At 44.8% G+C, this 27913-nt stretch overlaps 1 protein-coding gene across 3 annotated transcripts in view; it reads left to right on the top strand.

The window, feature by feature from the left end:
• The first annotated feature begins 5120 nt into the window (after positions 1-5120).
• LOC120860305 (dynein intermediate chain 1, axonemal) overlaps positions 5121-27913 on the top strand; it is a 68876-nt gene continuing 46083 nt past the window's right edge. For 2 of the 3 annotated variants that reach the window (XM_040236086.1, XM_040236088.1), the window contains exons 1-2: positions 5248-5509; positions 27723-27755. In XM_040236086.1, coding sequence (XP_040092020.1) covers positions 5456-5509; positions 27723-27755 — 87 coding nt within the window. In that variant the 5' untranslated portion in view covers positions 5248-5455. Of the gene's footprint in view, positions 5510-27722; positions 27756-27913 lie in introns of all 3 variants that reach the window. The other variant, XM_040236087.1, reaches the window with a different exon arrangement.

The raw sequence follows: 27913 nt of genomic DNA, 5'->3' as shown, positions 1-27913 counted from the left end.
AGGTTGTTAGTGTTTGTTGTGGAGAAGGCAATGGCAACCCACTCCAGTACTCTTGCCTGGGGAATCCCAGGGACGGAGGAGCCTGGTAGGCTTCCATCTACGGGGTCGCACAGAGTGGGACACGACTAAAGCGACTTAGCAGCAGCAGCAGCAGTTTGTTGACTGAGGAGATGAGCAATAAGGGAGGAGCTGGAGGTCTAAGCAAACCTGATCCTCACTTTGCAATACAGGAAGAGAGAGAAGGGTGTGCCTCTTTCAGAGCCTGAGAAATGCTACTGGGTCATGAGCTACGTCGACCACTAGGAGAATCCACCCTTAAACTGAAGAGTCATCTTCCTATGGATTTAAGGAGGTGACCTAAGGTGCCTCAACCACAGAATATATATAGGTTGATTTTCCATAGTGGCTTCTTGCTAGCTTTACAATGTTCCCTCTGCTGTGGCCCACCCATTAAATTAATGTCCTGACCATCCCCATCCCTGAGTGCCAGGAGTCAGGAGGAGTCTGAAACTCTTTTCCAATCTCACGTGGTCAAAGGGTCAGAACTTCAGCATTCCCCCTGGGAGGTATCCCTCTTTTCCAGGAATGCCCTCCATTGATCTCCACCCATTCCTAACAAGTATCTAAAACCTTTCTGTAGCCATTTGAGCCCAGCCTTCTCCTGGCCACCCCCCAGAGAGATCTCACTTGTCTTTATCTATAAAGTACCTGGAACTGAGCATATGCTCATGAACTAAACAAATGTGCTCATGGATAAGCTGGGTTTCAATGAGGCTAGACTAGTATTTCTCTCAAGTGCACAGAGACTCCACCTGGTGCCATATGCCACCCCCCACCCCGCCTTTTTTTGCACCAAATCTCTTCCTCTCCAATTACTGTCAAAGAGAAGACATATAAACTGTGAGGTTGTACCAACCAGCTCAGCAGACAGACAAGAGGGCCAGAGAGCCTATCCCTGCTGCTGATACAAACAATAGCCAAAATTCAACCCACCTGCTCAACAGTGAACTGTGGACAGCTGGGAGCCTCTCTAGATCACTGTAGTGTGTGGCTTGGCCACAGAACTGACATACAAGGTGTGCCTGTCCCTGGCAGTTTCTCGGGGAAAATCTGTGCTCAGAAACACTCAGGAGTGTCTAGGAGATAGACATAGCAGGAGAGGAACCCAGGGACTAGGTCTCCAAGAGGAGCTCTCATTCCTTTCATAAAGAGACAGAGCTTGCAGAGCTCTCAGGGCTGGGCCCAGGCCTGGTTCAGCTGCAGAGACGCAGCCACACCAATTAAACAACTGGTGTGATGAGGAAAGGAGGGAGGGGACTCCCTTCAGGCAAATTCCCACCTGGGACAGGAGGCTCCTGCAGCTGTGGCAACAGCAGCACCAACAACAGAACAGGGACCTCTTCCTCTTCCTCCCACAGGGAACTAATGCTTAAATTAGCACCTTGGAAACACCCAGATCTGCGGGCTGCGCTTTTTCTCCCAGCTCCTGCCACTCCCCTAGGCCTCCTATTCAAGTGAAATTTTCTCTTTCAAGTAAAATAAAAAAGATGTTTTCCATCTAGAGTTCATCTTTCCAAGTAAGGAATAGCCCCTGGATTCTTCTAGCCACTCCAGGGTGGGATAGGGTTATTTGCTGATCAACCCTATGTGACAGGCTACTGTCAGTAAGTACAGCTTGGTCCTGAAGCGGCAATGATACTGACGCCAGTATTGCCCTGTTTCCCTCAGGATTTAAGGAGACAGCCCCCACTCTGCCTTCAGAGGGCCTCACCCTGAGGAGGGTGAGCATGAACAGTAACTTCTGTGGAAATGTGAACTGCAGAAGTCAGGACTATATCTGTATTGCTAACCACTGTGTCCCTAGTACCTAGCGCAGTACCTGGAATAGAGCTGGTGCTCACCAAGTATTTGGTGAATGAATTTGCTGGAACAATGACATCAGGATGCTATGATATTCTTTGGAAGAGCAAGGAAGTATTATTCAAAGAAACAGTTTGTCTTCACTTCATAAATAGGAAAACTGAGTCCAGAGAAGAGAGATTTCCTAGAGGTCTCAATAAATAATGGCAAAAAATGAACTAGGTCACAGCTGAGTCTTAGGCCCTGGTTTTCACGGTCTACCCAAACACCCCTAAAGAGCTACTCTGCTCTTCTCTTCTGCAGTATGCCACCTTTATTCCTTATGCCCCGAAATGAAGACTCTTGGGGAAACTCCACACGAGATTTTATTGGTCTCAATAGCACAAAGAGCACTTAAGGAGTTCCGTGAGTGTGCGCATGGGTGCTAAGTCGCTTCAGTTGTGTCCGACTCTTTGCAACCCCATGGACTGTAGCCCATCAGGTTCCTCTGTTCATGGGGGTTCTCCAGGCAAGAACACTGAAGTGGGTTGCCATGCCCTTCTCCAGGGATCAAACCCACGTCTCATGTCTTCTGGATTGGCAGGCAGGTTCTATACCACTAGCGCCACCTGGGAAGCTCAAGGAGTTCTAGGAATCCTCAACTTTGACGTTGGAACAGAGATGGGGAGGTAGAGACATGCAGGGCAATGGCTATGACCCCTGAATGGGGGATGACTGTATTGCTGTTTCCATAAGATTCAGCCTCAACAAAGTATCCTCTTGCAGAGAAGTGCTCCTTTAGCCTTAAAGAAAAGATCTAAAGTCAGTCAGGGTTTTTCTGATAACTGCCTCCTTGCCAGAAGCACTTCTACTCTGGAGCCACACAGGCCAGAAATAGTTCAGAAGTCTTTTGAGGACACTACTCACTCAAACAAACCATTGTTGATAACTTCATTCAATAACAGAGGCATGAGGGATGACCGGGGAGCCTGGTGACCCCCTCCTTCTCCCCGCTCCCTGGAAAACAGCTATTGCCTCCCATCTTAGTAACCCCAGATAGGAGGCAAGAACCAACTCATTGCTCTCTTCTGATGCCTTGGATCTCTTCCTCTGCTCCTTCATCTGCCCTCCTTTTGATTCTTGCTTAGATAAGAACTGGAAGGGCAGTCTAGCTTGACAAGCCAGGTTGGCTGGAAGGATAATCCAGAAAGGAACATTCTCTTAGCCCAGCCTGAAGTTCTTCAGATTCATGGGACAGACTTCTTACCAGGATTTTCTGGCCCTCAAACAATCCAATAATGGCATCAGGCTAGGAAAAAAGTCCATCAGCATCTCTTTCCCCCGTTTAATATTGTACACTTCTGTAGAACTTCTCTGGGCTCCTAGAACTAAGTCATCAGGAAAGGAGGAAAAAACGACACATCTCCTGCCAGGTGGCCTCTAATGATTCCCTCTACCATCTCCAAAAGGTGTGGCTTAGAGTAGGTCATGGGTCCCTGTCAAGGTCTGTCTTGGCCGCTGTAATGTACACATTACTCGCTCAGAATGCCACAAAGCACATCTGTCAGCCAGGGTCGGGGTGGGGGAGGGGCGGCAAAGGTAGGAATCTGTTCCTCACGTTCACTTAACACAGAGGGGAGAGGGTTAGGAACCCCAGAGCTTCAAGACTTGGAGAGCTCTGTTCAGCTCCACCTGAGCTCAGAGAATACCTCACTCACACCTTCAGATTCTCGGCCTGCTTTGCCTCCTTCCAGCTCCCACCAGGACTCCAAGTGGGAAAGAAGGAAAAGCAAAGCGAACAGAGCCGAGGCACTCCCCTCCTTCTCCCTCTCCCTATATCAGTAGAAGAGACGCCGCCGCTAGGCCTCAGCGTGTCTCCCCGGGCAAATGTACCAGCCAGTCAGGTATACACGGGGAGCCGACCCCAGTGGGAATGGTCTCTCCCAGGCCAGCCTCCGTGCACGGCCCTCCCCCTTCCATCCTCTCCGCGCCGGCAGCGATGACATCATTCTTCCCTGACTCCCGGACCGCGGGCAGGATCGGAGCCCAGCAAGGACTCCCAGCACGCAGGCCTAGGATGCTCGGGCTCTTCCGAACCGGTGGGCACAGGCGGCTCCTGTGCGGCCCCGCCCCCTCTCCCGCCGTTTCCGAGCTCTCTCATCTGAGCTCTGGATTCTCCATCTCGCCGCCGTGCTCTCCTCTTCCCGGCTCCAGCATCCCCAGCCTAGATTGCGTGCACTCTCCTCCGGAGAAGAACCGAATCCCCGGGTCCTGCATGGACACCGTCCCCCTACCGGTCCTCGGCCCGGGCCCCGCGTTCCCACCCATTGCCAGTGAACTGTCGGGCAGGCCCCTCCTCCTCTACAAACCTATTCGCGTCCGTCAGACTGACTGCTCCTGGCCCCCTCCCCCGCTCTGAGCATCACAGGCCTCTAGGTCTAAACGCCTCCCTACCTCCCATCCTCGCCCCCTGGGCCTGCCTCCGGCGGTGCCCCATGACAGTTCCCTTCCTTTCCCCGCTATCGGCCTCCACTAACGTTGTGCACCACTGCGCCCCCGCTCAGTTCCATCCGACGGCGCTCCCCGTAGCTCCCTCGGCCTGCCTCCGCTGACAGTGCTCTCCGCCCTTACAGGCCTCTTTGCTGTCATCCCACATATTCTCCCACGGATTTCTCTTCCTACAAGTCCCCCTCCCCCGGCGATGCGTTTTCTTGGCTCTCTACCCCATCCGAGGCGTCCGCACAGTCCCCAAGGCTTGACTCCCTCCCTCCCCCTCCGGCAGCGCCCCCTCCCGGCCCTGGCCTGCCCGCCGCCCGCCCCCTCACCAGCGGCTGCATCTCAGAGTGCGCGGTGGGCACCTGGAACCGGTCGATCTCCTCCATCATGGTGCCGGCGGGCGAGCGGGCCGGGGGCCGGGCGCGGCCGGGGACGCCGACGGGGACCGCGCCGGGCGGCGGCCCCAGGTGCCGGGTGGGTGGTGCAGACTAGGCCGCCCCGGACCAGTCGGGCAGATGGAGGGTTGGTCGCGGGGCAGGAGATCTGCAGGCGGGCTGAGGCCGGCGTGGCTCCGTCGGCTTGCCTAGCGCTACAGCGTCAGTGGCAGGGCAAAGCCGCAGGTCTTGCCTCGCCTCCTCCTCCGCCGCCGCCTCCTGTCAGCAGCTCAGCCACTGCGGTGACTCGGCAACTCCACTTCCGGGTCCGGGACACCGCCTGAATCCTGCATTATTCATGAGGAGGCGGTGTCTGGAGACCGAGTCCCTCCCGCATGCAGGAGTTCTAGTGGCGCGGCCGCCGGTCGTCTTGCCTGAGGGGGCGGGGCCTAATGGAGCCGGTGGTTCCCCGCGCGCCCAGCCCCGCCTTCCCCTCGAGCCGGGAGGGGCATCAGAGGCGCCTGCGCCTTGGCTGCTGGTTAGTTGCTGGGTAACCGCGTCGAGGGAGGAGGCGATTCCCTTCTGCAAGGGCGCGGAGGACCCACAACGTCGGCTGTCCCCAAAGAACCTCTGAGACTGGGAATTGAAGTGAAAAAGAATCTGGATTTTGTGTGCATTATTGAGGGGACGGACAAACTTCTTGTCCTCAGGCAGAGGAGCGTTTTGTAGGCGGTCCAAGTGTTGAGATGCTTCCTGCCTCTTCAAAGATGCCCCACAAACAACCGCCTCCTCGTAAGCAGGTAACACACCTCGACCTGCTCTGTTTTGATGACCTCTGACCTTCGCTGCCAGTGACCACCAATCATACCTCTGCTACTGACGCTTCATCTTCCTTTCCCTGTTGACTTTCTCCCTGTGACTCCTGGCCTGTGTTCCCAGTGACTTCTGACCGGGTCCTGCTCTCTTCCACTAATCCTAGCCTCCTCTCCCACACTGCCCCGCACTGCTGTTTCCTACCACTCTTTCACTTGTCCTCCTCTCACCATTCCATTCCCTCACTCCATGACCCACCCTGACCAGCCCATCCTCCTTAAGCCCCCACCCCCTCTCTTACCAATATGTTCCTCATTGCCCTCACAGTCTTGTCCCAAAGAATTTATTTTTCCCGTCCTTTTCTGAGTGCCCAGTGCTGGACTAGGTGGAGACACAGGCCTTCGGGAGCTCACAAAAGAAGTGGAGGAGAACTGTACAGAGAGACACAGATTATATGGGGTTGTATGCTTCAGGTCTTCTGTGTTGGGAGACTTGTGAGGAGAGAGCACTCAGACAAAGAGGAAAGAAGCTCTTTTCCCATCTCCTTTCACACACTGCACACTCCAAACTGGCCCATCCAGACTGCCCTTGTTGCCACCTGGACAGATGTCATCTCTTCTCACAGGAAACCTAAGAGTCACCCTTCTTAACCCACCCAGCTCACCCTGGGAGGAGAAGCAAGGCCCAGCTTCTTGAGGAGCTCTCTGTGACGAAGCCACTCAATTCTTCAAGGATCACTTTTTCCAAACTCTTTACGAATTATCGGGCTTCCCTGATAGCTCAGTCAGTAAAGAATCCACCTGCAATGCGGGAGACCTGGGTTCGATCCCTAGGTTGGGAAGATCCCCTGGAGAAGGGAAAGGCTACCCACTCCAGTATTCTGGCCTGGAGAATTTCTTGGACTCTATATATAGTCCATGGAGTTGCAAAGAGTCAGACAGGACTGAGTGACTTTCACTTCACTTTCACTTTACGAATCATCGTCTTACAATTAATATGCAGTTTCTTGCTTTGTGAAGCAGGGCTCCTATTTATTTATTCTTAAATAATATCTCAGGCCTAGGTATTTTGAGATTTGGAGACCGTATCTGTGTGCCTGCTGTTTATGACTCTACATATTTGGGTCTGACTTCCTCTATATTAGGTTTCCCAGGTGGCACCGTGGTAAAGAATCTGCCTGCAAATGCAGGAGATGCAGGAAACTCAGATTTGATCGTTGGGTCGGGAATATCCCCTGGAGTAGGAAGTGGCAGCCTGTTCCAGTATTCTTGCCCAGATAATCCCATGGATGGAGGAGCCTGGCAGGCTACAGTCCATGGAGTGGCGTCTAAGCGGCTTAGCACGCACCCCTCCATATTACTTGCCCGGTCTCCTTTGCTTCTTTCACCTGGCCCACCATGGTGCGCCCACCATTCTTAGATCTCTGAAACTATGGAAAGGCTGCTTTTCCCGTATGGCCTTGCCCTAGTTTTATGTCAGGGTTGAACTGTGTTTTGAAACTCGTACTATCCTTGGGGCTGCTGACCCATAATATACATGCAGTTTGTTTTAAATTTGGCATTGCTGAGGACTGGTTCACATACAACAAAATGGACCGTTTTAGTTGTATATGTTGACAAGATTTTACAAAGTTATACAGTTGTGAACCACTACAACAATAAAGATATAACACACTTCCTCTACTCCCCAAAGTTTCCTTGTACCTCATCCCAGTCCATTCTCCCCAACTTCCTAGCCCCAAGTAATTACTAGATTGGATTTTTCTAGGGGTTTGAACAAGCTTGGGAATCAGTTTCTCCAGTCCATTAGGGGAGACATTAGCGGTTTTAGGTAAACTGAGAGTGGAGAGAGGTGACAGCAAACAGGAGACAGAAACATGGGTCAACTGGCCTTGCACACATCAATGCTGCTGCTTTGGACGGAAAGGTTGTTTTAGAACAGGGTAAATATACTTGTGTGGGATGTGAGCAGAAGCTGGGTTGTGCTAGGTTATATTCATCACTCTTTTGTCTCCATGAGGCCTATAACCTGAGTCATTTATGAACTGGGTGTGGGACAACCTAGAGAACCTTGAGAAGTCCCTGTCCTCTGGAAACTCAGGCCTGTGGGGGAGACAGAACAGGGGCATATAAAGATAAGGGAGGATGCAATCCCTGGGGTTGAAAGGGAGAGAGGTATGCAGGTTGGAGCAGCAGAGAAACTTCAGGAAGGAGGCAGCTATGACTTGGAGGCCTGCAGTGGAGAGGGAAGGTCAGGATTGGATTTGTCAGGGGACGGAGAAGAATTTCAACTCCATTGTTTGTATCAGTGATCAAGTCTTCTATTGGCTCCCTCTTGCTCTCAGAATAAAGTCCCAAAAGTCCAATGTCTTTGTATGGCCTAGAAGGCCTTGGCAGGTCTAACCTTTGCTACCCACCTGATTTCAGATTTCATCGTTGCTCTGTGAAGATTCCTCAGTTCCACCACACCGGAACTGCCCTCACTTCCTGGAAAATGACATCCATGCTGTTGTTCTCCTCTAAGCCTTTGACACTGCTATTTCCTCTGACTGCTTGGTACAGTCTTTTTGTCTGCTGCCACCTGCCCCATCCCAACCTGCCCCAAATCTCTCCTTAATCTCCTGTTCATACATCACATCTCAGTTTGCCCAGCATATTCTCCTATCAAGGGTTAAGGTCCCTTTCTGGAGGCAGGATGTAGTGATATCCCTACTAGACTGTAAATGTCAAAACTCTGATGTCAAGGATCATGTCTGTCTCATTCATTGTTGATTCCCCTGAACCTAGCACAATGCCTGGAATATATTAAATCCTGAAAATGGGTAGAATATGAATTCTGAATGCTTCCAATTGTTGTTTGGAAATTTTGATCTGGGTGAGTTTGAAGGCTAGAAAAGGGTGAGCCTTGGATGAGGAGACTGGTGGGGAGTGATAACAAGGAATTGTAACTGTAGAAGCACACTTTTCTGGGTTTATATTTATATCTGCTTTGGTAGTAAGGCTGTGAATGGTTCAGATTTGAAATATATGTACCCATGCTTTAAGAGCTGGGCGTTGGAAATTGAGGACAAAAATGCTGATGATATAAATATTCTCATTCAACAATTATTTACTGAGCACCTACTATATGCCAGGTATTGTTCTAGGTATTGATGATATTTGTTGTTGTTGTTTAGTCACTAAATTGTTTCGGATTCTTTTGGAACCTCATGGACTATAGTCTATCAGGCTTCTCTGTGCATGGATTTCCCAGCCAAGAATACTGGAATGGGTTGCCATTTCAGGGGGTTCCTTCTTCAAGGGATCTTCCCAACCCAGGGATTGAACCTGTGTCTCTTGCATTGGCAGGCGGGTTCTTTACCACTGAGCCACCAGGGAAGCCCACTGGTGATATAGCAACAAATAAAACAAACACAAAACCCTGCTCTCAGGGAGCTTATCTTTTAGTTGGAGATAAATTGTCAATAAACAAATAAGTAAAATATATTGTTTGTCAGATGATGATGGGTGTCCTGAAGAAAAATAAGGCAGGGAAAGGAATAGGAAGTTCAGGGAACCAGAATATTATGGTTTCAACATAGTGGTTTGGCAGGGGAGACGGGGGGAAGCAGTGGCTCATAGAGGTGACATTTGAGAAAGACCTGAAGGCAGTGAAGGAATTAACTGTGTGATATTCTGGGGGGAAGGCATTCCTGACAGAGGGCATAGTAAGTGTAAAGTTCCTGAGATGGGAGCTTGCTCACACATGTTCTGGATCAGTGAGGAAGGGAGGAGGAAAGTGGCAGGAAATACGGTCAGAGACATGTTCCCCTCTATTCCAGAGGGTTAATCAAATAACCATGGCATATTAAATTGATCATGATGAAGCTCCATGAATCATAATTTGTAATTAAAATTCATGAACGTCAGGCACCATAAACCAGGACCAGCTCAAAACATCACTGGTAATACCCCAATAACAGAGTGTCCTTCCTGAAAATTTCGAGAATTCCAACTGGCTGCATGTGTATATGCAAGAGGAATTTTGCATCGTTGCCAAACATTGCCTGGCAGCCAGACTCCTCAGCAGAGAACTGAATTAGAGTCTTCTGTGAAATCCAGTTAAAGGCTAATTTTAGTTTATGACTAACAAGTTTTAGTACTCTTTTATAACTCAGTTACCATAAAAAAAAAATCAAAAGTCTGGAATTTTGCATCATTTGCCTGTAGGAACCAAAGAAAAGTCTTGCCTTTTTACATCACTTCTTGTGATCTCTTCAAAAGCCCCTCCGGGACAATACTTTGAGAAATACTGATCTTAATGAGGTGTAATGAGGGTAGGGGTAAGTGGGCAAGAGTTTCAAGGCCAGAAGACAGTCTTAGATGATTCAGAGATTTTGAGTCTGATGACTAGGCCTGGGAGCCACAGAAGAAAGGACAGGAGGAGGTGAGCAGAATCGGAGGCAAGTTGATACACTTCTCTTTGTCCTAAGTTCGATCCTTCCTCTTGTGACCCTTCTCAGTGTCATCCTTGCTTCCTCACATCCTTACATTCTCATCCTCATCTCTTCTTCGAGCCCTTGATCTGAGACTTTGCCCCTTTACTTCCTAAATCTCTTGAATCAGATCACTTTGTTCCTATTCATGGCCACCCCATTAGCCCTGTCTACTGTCATCTCTCACCTCGACAGTTGTAAAAGCTTTGTCAAGCTTTATCACCGGTACTCCTCTCATCTACCCAGGTCCCTTCCAATCCATTCTCTATACCATACCAAGGGATCAACTGTCAATCTGATTATGCCACCCCCCACTCAAAACCCTTCAGTGACTTCCTACTTCTTTTAGGAGAGGAACCAGTTGTTTATCTTATTTATTATTATTATTATTTATTTGGCTACCCTGGGTCTTAGTTGCAGCATGTGGGATCTAGTTCCTTGACCAGGGATTGACCCCTGGCCCCCTGCATTGGGAGCTTGGAGTCTTAGCCACTGGACCATGAGAGAAGTCCCAAAGAGGGACGAATTTTTTTAAAAACTCTCAGGTAAAACAAACAAACAAAAAAACCCTCAGGTGCCTATATGGGCTGAGGCCTGCTTGGGTATCTAAGCCTTCACTTGTACCACTGTTCCCCAGTCATTGCTATACTTCAGTTCTTTGTTGTCCCTTCTTTGTGGAACATTCTCCATGCCCTCTCTCCCTCACTGCTGCACTCACTCACAAGACTCTGGTCCAAACAGCAGCCCCCACAACCACCTTAACGGTCTGTGCCTTGTTAATGAAGAGAGTGAAGTTTTCTCTGTATTTATAGTTTCATTGTCCGTGATCTTCTCTTCTAGAGCATGCATCCCAGGGTGTAATTATTCACTTGTTTGTGTAATTATTTTATTAGTGTATGTCTCTCCCATTAGATTGTGAGGCCTTGAGAGCAGGGCCTGTGGATGTTTTTCCTCACAGCTGTATTCTCAGCTCCTAGCACAGTGGCCATTGCTCTTGACGAATGATTGTTAAATGAACTATGGGAAGCAGCTGAGGAAGTAGCATTGGCGCAGTGGAAACCTGTGGTTGGTGATCCTAACACTGATTCTGAGGGAATCAGGGACGATTTCTAGAAGGAACACCATGATTCAAGGTTTGGACAAAGGTCCAACATGTAGGATAAGAACTGACCAGAGAGATTAGAAGACTAAGGAAGAATAATGTTCTTCTGGGGAGCAGAGTGCTTACTGGTTATGTGGTCAGTCATGATGCATCTGCTAATGAAGAGAACTAGACACAGCATTGGATTTGATAATTAGGAAGTCATTGAAGATCTTGGAGACAGTTTGAGAGATAAAAAGCAGACGGAATTGAGCTAAGAAGGCATAAAGACCATGTAGACAGGATTTCTTTTTTTTTTTCAGATGAAATGAAGGCTTGAATATATTAAGTGCTAAGGTGAGGCATTTGCCTGGCAGAAACAGAGAGAAGTTGAAGATGAAAGAGATAAAATGAAGACTAGAACCAAGTGTCTGAGGAGGTGGAAGTGTGTCAGTTGTGGCCAAGGGGTGGAACACTTTGTAACAGAAAAGGAGAAAGGAGGAAGGGATGGATGTAGATGAGGATAATTCAGAGGCTTAGTGACAGGAAGTTGAAAGAATTTTCTCTTCTCTTTCTCTAGTTGTGTTACAGAATTCCTTCTGGAAGTGATAACTAGAAAATAAATTTTGCCAGTGGTTGTTCCATTTTGTTATGATTGCAGTCATGCTATTTTCAGAGCTATGGTCTGAGGTTTTTCATGCCCAATTATCAGATTACAAAACAGCTGGGAGCATTTGAGGCCAGAGCTTGGTCTCCACCCCCATCCCCTACCCCTCACCTCGTTTACTGCACATTGCTAGTACTCAGTACTTGCCAGGTAGTTGAATAATAATAGTAGAGGTGTCTTGTGCTTATCCCTGGGCTTTGCAGCCTGCAAGCAGATGCTGAAGAATAATTTTGGTTCTCTGGCTCCAGCTGTGAACAAGCCATATGAAATTGTTTTCTGCCAGCTAGAAATTGGTATGAAGTGTTCAATTTTCCCAATTGCTGAGACTGAGTGGTATGGAAGAAGTGAGCAAAAAACACGGCTGTTAATCAAACTGGTTTCCCTGCTTTGTGTCTCACAATACTTTGTCCTGTTCAAAGAGTCTCTGGATTCTGGTAGTGTGTTTATGTCTTCCGTTTAGCTCATTTCCTAGATTTGAGAATCCTTGGAGTGGGACCAACTCAACTTTTATTCTTCTTTAGCTGCCATCCTAGCATCTGGTACATAGTAGATGCTTAATAAATACTGGATGAATAAATAATGACTGGATGAATTAGTGGGTGAGTAAATAATGACTGATGGAAAGGTGTGCGCATACATGCAAAGTCGCTTCAGTCATGTCCAACTCTTTGTGGCCCTATGGACTGTAGCCTGCCAGGTTTCTCTGTGGGATTCTCCAGGCAAGAATACTGGAGTGGGTTGCAAAGCCCTCTTCCAGGGGATCTTCCCGACCCAGGGATTGAACCCACATCTCTTACCTCTCCTGCATTGGCAGGGAGGTTCTTTATCACTAGTGCCACCCTGGAAGTCTGATGGAAAGGTATGTACTGCAATACCCTGAACGCTAACTTTTCCTTGTAGGCCTGCAGAAGAAGCAACTCATGCCTTCTTTGTTTTAGTCAAAACACCCAATTCTGTTAATTTTTTTAGGGACCCCACTCCTGATATTAACCTTCTTTTCCTATTTCTATTCCTATCAGACATCCATTTTCTCAGTTACTTATTTTTTCCATGTGTCATACATTCAGCCTCAAATCTTGCTTTGGAACAAATTGGAATACAAATGGATAAGACAAATCTGCTAATCCCTGGACAGACACTTGGATCCAGGTCCCTGCATCTTTGTTAATGATTCTTTTCCCTCTGCCTGGAATGCCTGAGCCTATCCAACTTCTGCCCTTTATGAGCCTGGAAAACTGTAAGGCACAATATATGTGCCTTTAGCTAAGCTCTGTAAGTGGCGAAGAATAGAGGCTCACATATGTTACTTCAAAAACAAGGTGAGATGGGTGAAGAGGAAAGTGTATATTTTAGGGGTTTGTGGGTAGATATTATAAATACATAAATAGCCTAGAATTAGACTCAGAAACCTCTTTGTTCTGAAACAGATGTTGGTACTAATTTCTTTCTCCATGTCTCTCATAGCTTCTCTACTTTTCTTCTTCTTCTTAATATTTATTTATTTGCCTGCACTGGGTCTTAGCTGAGGCACGTGGAATCCTCGTTGTATCATTCCGGATCTTTTGTTGTCACTCAAGGTCTCAGTAGTTTTGGCACATGGGCTTTAGTTGCTCCGTAACATGTGGGATCTTAGTTCCCTGCCCAGGGATTGAACCCACATCCCCTGCATTGCAAGGCAGGTTCTTAACCACTGGACCACCAGGGAAGTCCCCGCTCTACTTTTCTTAGCAACTATATTTCATTCCCTATTTTCATTTCCCAAGCAGTCAACTTTTTTATGGTTTCAGCTCCCTCATTACTTACTGTGTTTTCAGCTCATCATGGCTACTCTGGCCTCTTCTGTCTCATAAAACGTCTCCATCAGTATCTACATCCCTCCACCAGTTCTCTCTGTGGTCCCAATTCAAACCCTTGGAGAAGAAATCTGATTGTCTCCAGCTTACCTGTTCACGCTAGGCTGTATCAAGGAGGGATATGGTCCTATGACTCTCTAAGGAGCCAAAGCTGTGAAGCAGGGCAATTTCCCTTAGAAGGAGGTATGGTCTTTCCTTGGCTCCTTCTGTGCAGGATATAACCTGCTTTATTGAGAGTAATTTCTACATTGCTTCTGATAAGTCTTTCTCATACGTTGTTCGGAAAGGGCCTCAGATATTTTCCAACTGGTTGCTTCCATTCAGGGCTGATATTTACATTACAAAAGGTTCTGTCCTTTACAAAAGCCTTTTACTTTAAGAGGTTTTTTTTTTTTTTTAATAGCACATTTCTACATGAATTTTTAAATGCATCACACTCTATGCATAACTTTTACAGACCTTGACATAGGAAATATATTGTGGCCATGATGGAGCATTTCATACTGGACTCACCATCTCACTATGAACAGCCTGTAATCCTGGACACAATATGTGAAGCAGCTGGTTTCGGTACCCGCCCAATCCTAAGGGAAGGAGAACACCCAAACATGAGTTACATGTTTATCTTTGCTTTCGGCATTGGGTCAGTTTCTTCTCTTTTTAAACTCTTTTTTCAAATGTATAACTAATGAACTAATACTTATTCATTTTTTTGGCTGCACTGGGTCTTAGTTGCAGCATATGCCCTCTTTTAGTTGTGGCATGCAGGATCTTTAGTTCATGTGGCATGCATGAACTCTTAGTTGCATTGTGCCTGACCAGGGACTGAGCCTGGGCCTCCTGCGCTGGGAACATGGAGCCTTAGCCACTGGACTACCAGGGAAGTTCTTGGGTCAATTTCTTGATCATGGCTCAGGGAGAGAGAGCCAAAGGAGAGCACTGTGATACCAGTGATATCCAGTGTTGGAATTAGTAGGCAATGGCTTGAAAGCAGTTGTTAAAATACATTTATGGACTAAAAAAAAGTATTGACTTAAAGAATGGGGAATCTAAGCCTCCAAAATGGAAACAATAGAAAAATAAATATCAGAACTCTCCTAATAGTAAATGTGAAGATAGACCATTGAGATTATCCAGTCTGAAAAACAGAGAAAAACAAGATTAGAAGCAATAAAGAGCCTTAGTGACCTGTGGGAATATGTCGTATTTGTATCTGTAACTTGCAAGTAGCTGGAATCCCAGAAGGAAGAAGAGGAGAGGGAAAGTAGTTAAAAAAAAAAATTGTCAAAAATCTCTTAAATTTGGTGGAAAACATATTAGCAGAGGTTCAATGAGCCCAAAGCAGGATAAATCAAGGAAAACCAAAGGTAGGTTGCTCACAATCAAAATGCCAAGGATAAAAATAAAATCTTGAAAGTAACCAGAGAAAAATGACACAATACACAGAATGGAATAATAGGGTCATGACTGACTTCCAACTGTAAACAAAAGCAGTCAGAAGACAATGGAATGTCATAGTTAATGTACTGAAAGAAAATTACCATCAAGCCAGAATTCTGTGTCCAATAAAAATATCCCTCAAAGGAAGACTTTCTATAAATACATTTTCAGATAAACTAAAACTGACAAAATTTGCCATCAGCAGACCTTCACTATAAGAAGTACAGAAAGCAGGACTTCCCTGGTGGTCCAGAGGTTAAGAATTTGCCTTGCAGTGGAAGGGACATGGGTCTGATCTCTGGTTGGGGAAGAATCCCCTCTTCTCCCACCTCTGCATGGAAACAACTAAGACCTGACACAACCAAATGAATCTTAAAGAAAAAAGAAGTATGGAAAGAAGTTCTTTAAGCAGAGGGAATATGACACCTGATGGAAGCGCTGTCTGTGGGAAGGCCCCAAAAGTACTAGTAATACTAAATATGGGCCTAAAGATAAAATACTAGATATTTGGCTTCTATTAATTTTCTTAAGAGGCATATGACTGTTTAAAACAAAAATAATACCACTGTAAGCTGAAGCTTATAATGTATATAGAAATAAAATATGTGACAACAACCTCAAAGATGAGGTTGTGGTGGTAAATAGAATTAAGGTGTGATGGACTGGAAGAAGCACAAGCTAGAATCAAGATTGCTGGGAGAAATATCAATAACCTCAGACATGCAGATGACACCACCCTAATGGCAGAAAGTGAAAAGGAGCTAAAAAGCCTCTTGATGAAAGTGAAAGAGGAGAGTGGAAAAGTTGGCTTAAAGCTCAACATTCAGAGAACGAAGATCATGGCATCCGGTCCCATCACTTCATGGCAAATAGATGGGGAAACAGTGGAAACAGTGTCAGACTTTATTTTGGGGGGCTCCAAAATCACTGCAGATGGTGACTGCAGCCATGAAATTAAAAGACGCTTACTCCTTGGAAGAAAAGTTATGACCAACCTAGACAGCACATTCAAAAGCAGAGATATTACTTTGCTGACTAAGGTCCGTCTAGTCAAGGCTGTGGTTTTTCCAGTAGTCATGTATGGATGTGAGAGTTGGACTGTGAAGAAAGCTGAGCGCCGAAGAATTTGATGCTTTTGAACTCGGGTGTTGGAGAAGACTCTTGAGAGTCCTTTGGACTGCAAGGAGATCCAACCAGTCCATTCTGAAGGAGATCAGCCCTGGGATTTCTTTGGAAGGAATGATGCTAAAGCTGAAGCTCCAGTACTTTGGCCACCTCATGCGAAGAGTTGACTCATTGGAAAAGACTCTGATGCTGGGAGGGATTGGGGGCAGGAGGAGAAGGGGACGACAGAGGTTGAGATGGCTGGATGGCATCACTGACTCGATGAACGTGAGTCTGCGTGAACTCTGGGAGTTGGTGATGGACAAGGAGGCCTGGCGTGCTGAGATTCATGGGGTCACAAAGAGTCGGACACGACTGAGTGACTGAACTGAACTGAAGGTTATTACTTTGTTAAATATGAAGTGGTGTGTTATTTATTCTTAATAGACTATGATTGGTTTAAGGTACATACTGTAAACCTTAGAGCAACCACTAGAAAGTAATACAAAAAGGCACAGCTAAAAATCCAACAGAGAAAATAAAATGAAATACTAAAAACCTAAACTAACATAAAAGAAGGGAGAAGATGAACAGAGGAAAAAGTAGATGAAAAATAGAAAACAAAGGGGAGTATGGTAAAGACAATCACACCAATACTTTCAATTGAAAGGCAGAGATTATCAAGCTAGGGGGGGAAACAAGCAAGACCCAACTTTATGCTGCTTGTAGGAAGTATAGTTTAAGTGTAAAGACATAGAAAGTTTGAAAACTAAAAAGTGTGGTAAAACATACCATGCAAGTAGCAAGCATAAGAAAGCTATATGACTATAGTATTATCAGAGCTAAGTAGGCTTCAAGACAAAGAGTATTTCCAAAGAAAAATATGGACATTTCATAATGATAAAAGATCAATTCAAGAGGTGATGTGAAATCTCAAATGTGTATGTACCTGCTAATAGCACTTCGAAATATATCAACCAAAAACTGACCAGAGCTAAATGGAGAAATATAAAAGGATACAATGATAGCTGGAGATTTTAACACTTTTCACTCAGTTGAAATATGTAGATCTGTTAACCAACTTGACTTAATTAACATTTATAGAACCCAAGAATGGCAGAATGTTAAAAAAAAAATAGATCGTACACTGGGACGTACAGTGAGTCTCAATACATTTCAAAATATTAATACCTTACAGGTTTTCATTCAATTCAAAATCAACATCAGTCCATGACAGGAAGAATCTCAGGATACTAGGAATAGTTTGACCAAAATGAAATTAATCATAAATAGCAAATCCCTAAATATTTAGGAATTGACAAATGCACTTCTAAATGTAAAAAAAAAAAAAAAAAAAGGAAATTAAAAAATGCTTTTAATTGGATGGGCTTCCCAGATGGCTCACTGGTAAAGAATCCGCCTGCCAATGCAGTAGATGTGGGTTTGATCCCTGGGTTGGGAAGATCCCCTGGAGAAGGAAATGACAACCCACTCTAGTATTCTTGCCTGGGAAATCCCATGGACAGAGGAGCCTGGCAGGCTATAGTCCATGGGGTGGCAAAAGAGTTGGACACGACATAGTGACTAAACAACAACAATGAAAATAAAACATCACAAATTGTGGGGTTATGCTGAAGTTGGACTTAATAAAAATGTGTAGTTTTAAATGCCTATTTCAGAAAAGAAAAAAGATTTAAAATAAATGTTCTAAGTTTCTACCTTAAGAAAATAGAAAAAGATGAGCAAATTAAATCCAGAATAACAGAAGCAAAATCTATTTCATTGATTCCCTTTCTTTTATTAATTTACTCATCTTATTGTTTCATAGAAACGCTAGAAAAACAATAGAGAAAATTAACAAAGTCAGAAGTTGGTTCATTGAAAAGATTGATAAAATTGATAAAACTTAGCAAGCTTGGCTCATCAAGAAAAAAAGAAAACAAAATAGCCAATAACAGGAATGAAAAATGTGATATCACTACAGATTGTACAGACATTAAAAAGGGTAATAAATGGATATTATCAACAACTTTATGGCAATAAATTCAACAGTGTAAATGGAATGGACAAATTTCTTGAAAAAAAAAAAAGTTTGCCTTAACACAAAAAGAAATGGAAAATATGAAGACCATATCTACTTAAAGAAATTGAATTCATAATTTAAAACCTTCCCACAAAGAAACTCTAGGCCAAATGGGTTCACTGATGAATAGATATGTCAGGAATAAATTTAACACCAATCTTATACAAAGTCTTAGAGGAAACAGAGAAGGGTATCAGTTCCAACTGACTTGATGTCAGTATAATTCTGATATCAAAATCAAAACTGTTATAAGAAAAGAGGGTAGGCCAACATCCTTCATGAATATAAATGCAAAAAAATCTGATGAAATATTAGCAAATCTGTTCTAGCAATATATTAATAAAATAATAGACCAAGTGAGGTTTATTTCAACAAGACAAAGTTAGCTCAACATTAAAAACCCAATCAATATATTTCTTCACATTAACCGAAAAAAGAGGGGGAAACCATATGACAACATCATAATAGATTCAGAAAAGAAGTTGACAAGCTTCAACTCTTCTCCTTGTCGATCAGTCGTGTTCAACTCTTTACGACCCCATGGACTGCAGCACACGAGGCCTCCCTGTCCATCACCAAGCCCCGGAGTTCACTCAAACTCATGGCCATTGAGTCGGTGATGCCATCCAACCATCTCATCCTCTGTCATCCCCTTCTCCTCCTGCCTTCAATCTTTCCCAGCATCAGGGTCTTTTCAAATGAGTCAGCTCTTCACATGAGGTGGCCAACGTATTAGAGTTTCAGCTTCAACATCAGTCCTTCCAATGAACATTCAGGACTGATTTCCTTTAGGATGGACTGGTTAGATCTCCTTGCAGTCCAAGGGACTCTCAAGAGTCTTCTCCAACACCACAGTTCAAAAGCATCAATTCTTTGGTGCTCAGCTTTCTTTATAGTCTAACTCTCACATCCATACCTGACTACTGGAAAAACCATAGTCTTGACTAGACAGACCTTTGTTGGGAAAGTAATGTCTCTGCTTTTTAATATGCTGTCTAGGTTGGTCATAACTTTCCTTCTAAGGAGTAAGTGTCTTTTAATTTCATGGCTGCATCACCATCTGCAGTGATTGTGGAGCCCCCAAAAATAAAGTCTGACACTGTTTCCAATGTTTCGCCATCTATTTCCCATGAAGTGATGGGACCAGATGCCATGATCTTAGTTTTCTGAATGTTGAGCTTTAAGCCAACTTTTTCACTTTCCTCTTTCACTTTCATCAAGAGGCTCTTTGGCTCCTTTTCACTTTCTGCCATAAGGGTGGTGTCATCTGTATATCTGAGGTTATTGATATTTCTCCCGGCAATCTTGATTCCAACTTGTGCTTCTTCCAGCCCAGCATTTCTCATGATGTACTCTGCATATAAGTTAAATAAGCAGGGTGACAATATACAGCCTTGACGTACTCCTTTTCCTATTTGGAACCAGTCTGTTGTTCCATGTCCAGTTCTAACTGTTGCTTCCTGACCAGCATACAGGTTTCTCAGGAGGCAGGTCAGGTGGTCTGGTATTCCCATCTCTTTCAGAATTTTCCACAGTTTATTGTGATCCACACAGTCAAAGGCTTCAGCATAGTCAATAAAGCAGAAATAGATGTTTTTCTGGAACTCTCTTGCTTTTTCAATGATCCATCAGATGTTGGCAATTTGATCTCTGGTTCCTCTGCCTTTTCTAAAAACAGCTTGAACATCTGGAAGTTCATGGTTCACGTATTGTTGAAGCCCAGCTTGGAGAATTTTGAGCATTACTTTACTAGCATGTGAGATGAGTGCAATTGTGCAGTAGTTTGAGTATTCTTTGGCATTGCCTTTCTTTGGGATTGGAATGAACACTGACTTTTTCCAGTCCTGTGGCTACTGCTGAGTTTTCCAAATTTGCTGACATATTGAGTGCAGCACTTTCACAGCATCATCTTTCAGGATTTGAAATAGCTCAGCTGGAATTCCATCACCTCCACTAGCTTTGTTCGTAGTGATGCTTCCTAAGGCCCACTTGACTTCATATTCCAGGATGTCTGGCTCTAGCTGAGTGATCACACCATCGTGATTATCTGGGTCATGAAGACCTTTTTTGTACTAGTTCTTCGGTATATTCTTGCCACCTCTTAATATCTTCTGCTTCTGTTAGGTGCATACCATTTCTGCCCTTAATTGTGCCCGTCTTTGCATGAAATGTTCCCTTGGTATCTCTAATTTTCTTGACAAGATTCAACATCCACCCACAAAAGATGAGAATAAGGGCCAAATGAGATGATGCACTCCAAAGTGTTCAGTAAACTGAAAGATGCTGTATAAACGGAGTTTTTTTAGTTTCATCCCTCTGCTGTACACCCTGAGATTTATAGCTTCCTTTCTGACAAGGATTTCATGGGACCTGGACAACACACTTTTCAACTATTCAATAAATGCCCTCAGAATGAGAGTCAATCGGCATGCAGCAGACCATGGTAGAATAATAAAGTAATAACACTGCCTCTGGTACTTGAGGGCTTACTGAGTGCTAGGCTCTGAGTAAGGTTCTCATCATGTATTGTTGTATTTTATCCTGACGGCAAATCTAAGGAAAGTACTAATATTTTTCTCTGCCTTATAAGTGAGAGAATGAGGATGAGGACATAAATACCTTGCTCAAGTTCGCACATGTAGTTGGTGACAGAATCAGGAATCCAGCCAGGCTTACACCAGAGCTTCAGGTTTTAAACCCTACCCGGCCTTGCTGTCTCTAGCCTTATTTGGGAAGAGGCCCATAGCTTTGGCTTCTTCCCTCTTGGTCTTCCAGGGAAGCGTGAGTTTGGTCTCATGTTCCTTTTTCTGCATTCTGAGCATTATGCTAACACTGCATTAATAGGAAAAAAAAAAAAAACTACCGTCTTTAACTGTATTAACTTTAAAAATTCTTAATTAGCATTTTAAATTATAAAAGTAATGCACATTTACATTTAAAATATTAAAACCATGAGAATGAGTATAAGGTAAACCGCATTTTTTCCCTTTCCTGCAACTCCCCAGACACATTTCCTGGACCAAACCACTCTCAATGGAATCTACATTATTCTTCCAGAAATTTCGTGTGTGCACACATTCTTAAAGTAAGATGATGGGTCATCTGTATATGTAACTTGCTTGTTTAACAATAAAAAAAGCTTGGAGGCTTTACATAACAATACATAAAAGTTACCGCATTCTTTTAAAAATATGCATAATATCCCATTGAATGGCTATACCATATTGTATTTCACTAGGCCCCTATGGATGAATATTTAGTTTTTTTCCCCCATTTTTGAAATATTACCAAAAGGCTGCAGTGAGCAATTTTGTATATACATCTTATGCATATGTATTATAGTATGCATAAGTATACTTATGCATTAGTATGCATATATATACAATATATATATAAATACTATCGCATTTATATAGGAAAAATTCAAAAAAGCAGAGTTGCTGAGTTGAGAGGTATACGCATTTGAAATTTTGGCAGGTATTGCCAATTAACCCTGCATGAGTTGGCATGCCCACAATAGTGTATGATAGTACCTGTTAGCCTTTATCTTTGTTGTTGTTTAGTCGCTAAGTCGTGTCATATTCTTTGTGACCCCAATGGAAGCACACCAGGCTTCCCTGTCCTTCACCATCTCCTGGAGTTTGCTCAAAGTTGCCCATTGAGTCGGTGATACCATCCAACCATCTCATTTTCTGTTGCCTCCTTCTCCTCCTGCCCTCCATCTTTCCCAGCATTAGGCTCTTTTTCCAGTGGGTCGGCTTTCTGCATCAGGTGGTCAAAGTATTGGAGCTTCAGCATCAGGACTTCCAATGAATAATTCAGGGTTGACTTCTTTTAGGATTGACTGATTTGATCTCCTTGCTATCTGAGGAACTCTCACCTAGTGTTTCAAAATTTTGAGATCTCCTTCAACCATACTTATTGAGCACCTTCTGGGTGCTTTAGACACTGCTCTAGGCTCAGGGATTTGAAATGCAGTCAGTGAAGCTGGAGGAAGATTTGTTGGTAAATTACTGCTCCTTTGGGACTAAGAGCTTTTACCCTTTTAGAAACGGAAACTGCAAGCTGGTGAGGTATTTAGTTTCAATTTAGCTTAATGGAAACCTGTTAGGGAGTTTTAAAATAAGGACCAAGACAACTGAAATGGTGAACAAAATCTCCTGGGGCCCCAGGAAGGAGGATGCAGTGTCTGTGGGTTTGCACGCTTCAAAGAGCTGCTCTTTCCAGAAAAGAACACATTTTACCAAGGAACTCTTGGGTGGACGTGTGAGCTGCTGAAGACTTGTAAGTCATCCCTAGGGCAAGTGCTTCCTAGTAAGCAAAGGGACAGACAGATCCTGCTTGGCTAGGCAGAGCAGGGTGTATAAGTGGGAATAATAATACTACCAACAGTCCTTTATTGGGCACAGACTCTGGCCAGGCACTGCAATTTGCATTTTATGTACATTGACTCATTGAATCCTCATAACTATGGGCTATGGTTGCCTTCAGAGGGCATTGGTATGATGCCTATTTAAGAGATAAGGATACTGAGAAGACAAGTAACTTGCCTAGCAGGTAGCAGAGAAGGGACTCAAACCAGGTATGGTTGACTTCAAAGGCCATATTTGGGCCCCATGGATATATCTGAGCACATACTTGTTTTTAAAATAATATCTTCATAATAGGGAGCAGTTTAAGAAGTTTTGATCTCCTGACTTACCCCTAAAATATATTCAGGGACAGCTGGATTGCTTACACTGTGCACTATGTCGTGTATCAGAACAAGTCTGCATGCATGCTAACCTGCTTCAGTCATATGCAATTCTTTGTGACCCTATGCTCCTCTGTCCATAGGATTCTCCAGGCAAGAATACTGGAGTGGGTTGCCATGCCCTCCTCTAGGGAATCTTCCTGACTCAGAGCTATAATGCCTCTTATGTCTCCTGCATTGGCAGGGGGGTTCTTTACCACTAGTGCCACCTGAGAAGCCCCCAAACAAGTCTAAGTGCAGATAAATGCCCAGTGTGTGCTAAGTGGCTTCAGTCATGTCTGACTCTTTGCAATACCATGGACTGTAGCCTGCCATGCTCCTCTGTCCATGGGATTCTGCAGGCAAGAATAGTGGAGTGGGTTGCCATGCCCTCCTCCAGGGGATCTTCCCTACCCAGGGACAGAACCCGGGTCTCTTACATCTCCTGCACTGGCAGGCAAGTTACCGCTAGCGCCACCTGGGAAGCCCCAAGTGCCCAGTAGGTGGCAATAATAATCATCTGTTACACTGAATTTTCTTTTTCAAAGCACGCTTCCATGGCTGTGGCAGGAAAAGAGGTGGAGATGCGGTGGATGCCATGTTAGGGATTTGGGGATTCCACTTGTGGGTGACGGGGAGCCCTTAGAGGCTTTAAAGTAGAAGAGTGATCAAGTTTACATTTTAAGAAGATTACTTAGAGTGATTAAGAGTTTGGGAACATGTTCATGTTCAGCTCTGGGTCAGTTGCTTCATCTTGCTATGCCTCAGGGTCCTCATCTGTAAAACTCCTGTTTTACAGATTTTAATGATGTTATAATCCTTCCCCATAGGATGGTTATGAAGATTAAATGAGATCATGTACATAAATTGCTTATAAATGGTTGGCTCAGGGTCAGTGCTCAATAGCTGAAAATGGTGATAGATATAATTATGAGAGTGGAGAGAAAGTGGAGTTAGGGTAATCAAACGCAGTTTGGCTAGAGGGAGTAAGGATTTGAATTAAAGGGGGATATGAATGGAGAGGATAGTTATAAAAGATATTAAAGTGATAGAATTGTTAGACTTAGAAGACGCTAGTAAAAGGATAAGGGAAAGACAGGTAACTGATGGCTCCCAGTTTCCAACCTGGGTGCTTGAATGGTCGTACACTTGAGTGAGATAGGAGATACTAGAGGAGATGGAAGTTTGGAGTGGAAAAAAAAGATGATGGTTGGGGTGCAAAAAGAACACAATGAGGTTGATTTTTTAAGATAATGAGTATGAGTACTCTGTCACAAATTTGAAAATCTAAGCTTTGTCATTTGAGCTTCAAGACAAAGAAGAAGATGAATCTGTGGGTGGGCATAAGAGCACCCAGGAGAATGTGTAGAAACAGAAGACTAGGGGGTCAAGCACCCATTCCCAGAGGGGTCAAGGATATTGAGAAAGAACTATTGGGGGTGGAGAAGTCTCTAGATGGAGCAAGGGAGCCCTCAGCAATGTCAGGTCCTGTAAGAGAACTGAGAACTAGGCAGTGGAGTCATTACCAGTTCCTGCCCTCAGGATGCTCACACTAATATCTCTTAATAGTGAAAATAGAAAAGTGCTTTACTATGAAGGAATTCGCTGGGACATCTGTTATCCCATTGATCATCAGGGTTACTCTGATCACCCTGGTGGCCTGCGGGGGCACCACTCCTTCATGGGCTCCTCCCTTGACTTCACAGAATGACTGAAATGCCGCATCCAAGAGTAGAGGGTCTTCTTTGGGCAGTGTTTTAGAATGGGGGATCTCCCTTGCTGGAATCTCCTAGCTGCCTCTGGTGTGCACTGCACTATTATGCTTCTTTTCATAATTCTGTCCCCTTTTGCAGAACAAAACCTGGAGACAACAGAGTATCTATTTGAAGTTACATTTCGTCCTTCATCTCTCCACAGCCAAGGCTAATGGTGGTGATGTGAGGCAGGGCAGATCCTTGCTCAGAGTGCCGACAGAAAGAAGAGAGGGAGGTAGGAGAAAGGTCCAGATTAGATGATGGAACTGGCAGAGGCTAGCTGGGTAGGGTTTTGTTAGGTCAAGATAGTGGGAGCCGAGATAGGGCTTTCTGGGTGGTGCTAGTGGTAAAGAACCCGCCTGTCGATGCCGGAGATGTAACGGACGCAGGTTTGGTCCCTGGGTCGGGAAGATCCCCTGAAGAAGGAAATGGCAAGCCATTCCAGTATTCTTGCCTGGGAAATCCTGTGGACAAAGGAGTCTAGCAGGCTACAGTCCATGGGGTCACAGAGTCGGTCAGGACTTAGCATGCATGCACAGAGTGGGAACAGGGAGGGAGAAGGAGAAGGTGGCATTCTTGGCAGGAGGAATGGTAAAAGCAAAGGTGCAGAAGTGGGAAAGCAGAGGCCAAGCTCAGGAAATGTGAGTACCTTGCTGGCATGCATCTCAGAGTGGTGGGAGAGCAGGCTGGACCAGAGATGCGGGGTTGCAAGTTCCGAGGGCCAAACGAGGGACTTTGGGCTGTCTTCTTCTGTAGTTTGACAGCTTCTGGGAGGAAGCTTCAAAAACCTTTCAGGAATTCAGGCTTGTCTGCCTCAGACTTCTCCTTCTGGAAGACCAACAGCCCAAGGTGGCAGCCTGACATTCAATCTCCTTTGTCATGGTTGGGTAGTCAGGGCTGTAGCTGATTTCACTGGCCTGTTTTGCATTTATTATAGTGTGGCTTTTACAGTGTGTTAATTGAAATATTTCCAACTGCCAAAAACAATTACACTCAAATTGCCTTGTCAGTTCTTTTATTGCCAGATAAATGTTTTACAGACATATTTACCGGGGGCAATGGTAACTGGATCTCGTTTCCTATTTGGGGCTGGCAGCCTGGGGTGGGGTTGGCCCTCCAGTGCTCTGTTGTGGGCCAGAAAACTGTTGGATATTGTGGCGCTTCCATCTCATTACCTTAGGGATCAGAGGATCTTCAAAGGAAAGCCGCTTTCTGGCTCATGTGGCTTAGCCTCAGAGGAGGGTTCCCATCCCTGGAAACCTAGACAACCTGGCAGAAATCTGAATCCTGCTGCTGCCCTCCTAGCAACAATCCCTGCCTAAGCCAGGACATGCCCTTCTCACCCTCTGGAATCCCCTCCCCATCCACCATCAAAGCCTCTCCACAGGCCCTGCCATGGAAGAGTTGCGAGAGCCCTTCCGGTCTAACCCCCTCACTTTGCATTTGGGAAACTAGGACCCAGAGACCTCCTCTAAGATCACTCAGGTGGTCAGCGAGAGCTGAGAGCCGAGGTCTCTGCCTGGTGTGCCAGGCCTTCACCAACATGTGCCCTTTGGTTTCTCGACTGCCTTGCCCCCTTCTTCAAGGCCTAGACCTGCTTCTTCCAAGCTTAACACTCCCCAACACACACATCTCCAGTCTCTACCGATCTCCTTCTTGCTCCATCACCTGAAACAACTATTTGTTCAGTGTCTACACTGCAGGGTTTTGTTTTATTTCTTTGGTGGAGCATTTTATAGTTTCTGTTATTGTTCTGCTCTTGCCATTTCACATACCGTTTTCCTCTTCTGGACAGCCTTTCTGAAAAACATTTTCTCCACTTGGATAACCCAAACTTGTCTTTTGATATTGAGCTGAGAAATAGCCATCTCAGTGAGGCTTTCTTGTGCACCCAGGCTGGGTAGGTGTTTCCACGCATGAGCACCCTGGGCATATGTCTCTACTGCTGGCATAGAGCAGACTTTCGAGAGAACATGCTGAGTGAATGAGTGAGTAAATAATGAGCACTGATCACATGCTTCTGTCCTCCATGGACCCTGAGAAACAGGGATAGGGACCCCATCTCTCTTCATCTTTGTCTCACTGCCTAGGTTAGTCCTTGACACATGAGTAGGTACTCAACAAATGTTTATCTAGTTGAATCCAGCATGCTACTCTTGGGACTTCCCTGGTGGTCCAGTGGTTAAGAATCTGCCTGCCAGTGCGGAGGACACGAATTCGATTCCTGGTCTGGGAAGATCCCACATGCCACACAGCAATTAAACTTGTGTGCCCTGATTACTGAGCCTGTGTGCCACAACAACTGAAGTCTGTGTGCACCAAATCACATGCTCTCCAACTAGAAAAAGCCCACATGCAGCAACGAAGACCTGGCACAGCCATAAATAAATAGATAATTTTTTTAAGAAGCATGCTACTCTTGGGAACATAAAATTTTAGCAGGCTAGAACTGGAAGGTCATCATATCCAATCTTATGCATCTTAAGGTAGATGAGAAAACAGGATTCAAGAGGAGAAACATTTTCCCGGGGTCATGATTACTAAGGGGTTTGATGGCATTCATTCATATATTCAATACCTGTTTTGAACACCTGCTATATTCTGAGACAGCAGTGTACGAAGCAGAGTACCCAAACCTTCATCATAAACAACTGTTTATAAATATACTCTGCCCTCAGAATCCCCTTAATGCCTGGCACAGAGATGAGCACTTAGTATATGATTTTAAAAAATGTTTGTTGAGCTAATTGCAGATAAGAAATGCCAGGCAGTAAGTTACCCGGTTGCTCTTCAGGGATCAGTCTCACTGATGCTGGAATCAGGTTGCCTCAGATATAGGGCCTCCTTGGCTGGGCACCTGTTGTCGATGAGAAGACTGTCTGTGAGATTTGAGGAAGCTCAATGTCGCTTGTCTTTGAGGTCCTTGGGCAGAAGCTCCCCTGTAATTTCTCTTTCTGATATTCCTATGGAGAGTCACTTATGACTTATCTTCTGTTTCTGTTCCTTTTTCAGAGCATCACCATGGGCAGAGGAGCCAGGAAGAGAGTAAGTACTGAGACCACGCAGTTTCTTAGCAAAAAGCTAATAGCATTTCTTCTGTTCAAATATTAGTTATATCTTTTTAAAGAAAAGCAAAAAGAACGTTAAAATCACCCTTAAACCTATCACTCCGGGAAACCTCTTAGTTAACATGTAATGCTATA

This window comes from Oryx dammah, unplaced genomic scaffold, assembly GCF_014754425.2.
Source record: "Oryx dammah isolate SB20612 unplaced genomic scaffold, SCBI_Odam_1.1 HiC_scaffold_11056, whole genome shotgun sequence".
NCBI lineage: Eukaryota > Metazoa > Chordata > Mammalia > Artiodactyla > Bovidae > Oryx > Oryx dammah.
This window is presented reverse-complemented; position numbering and strand designations above follow the sequence as displayed.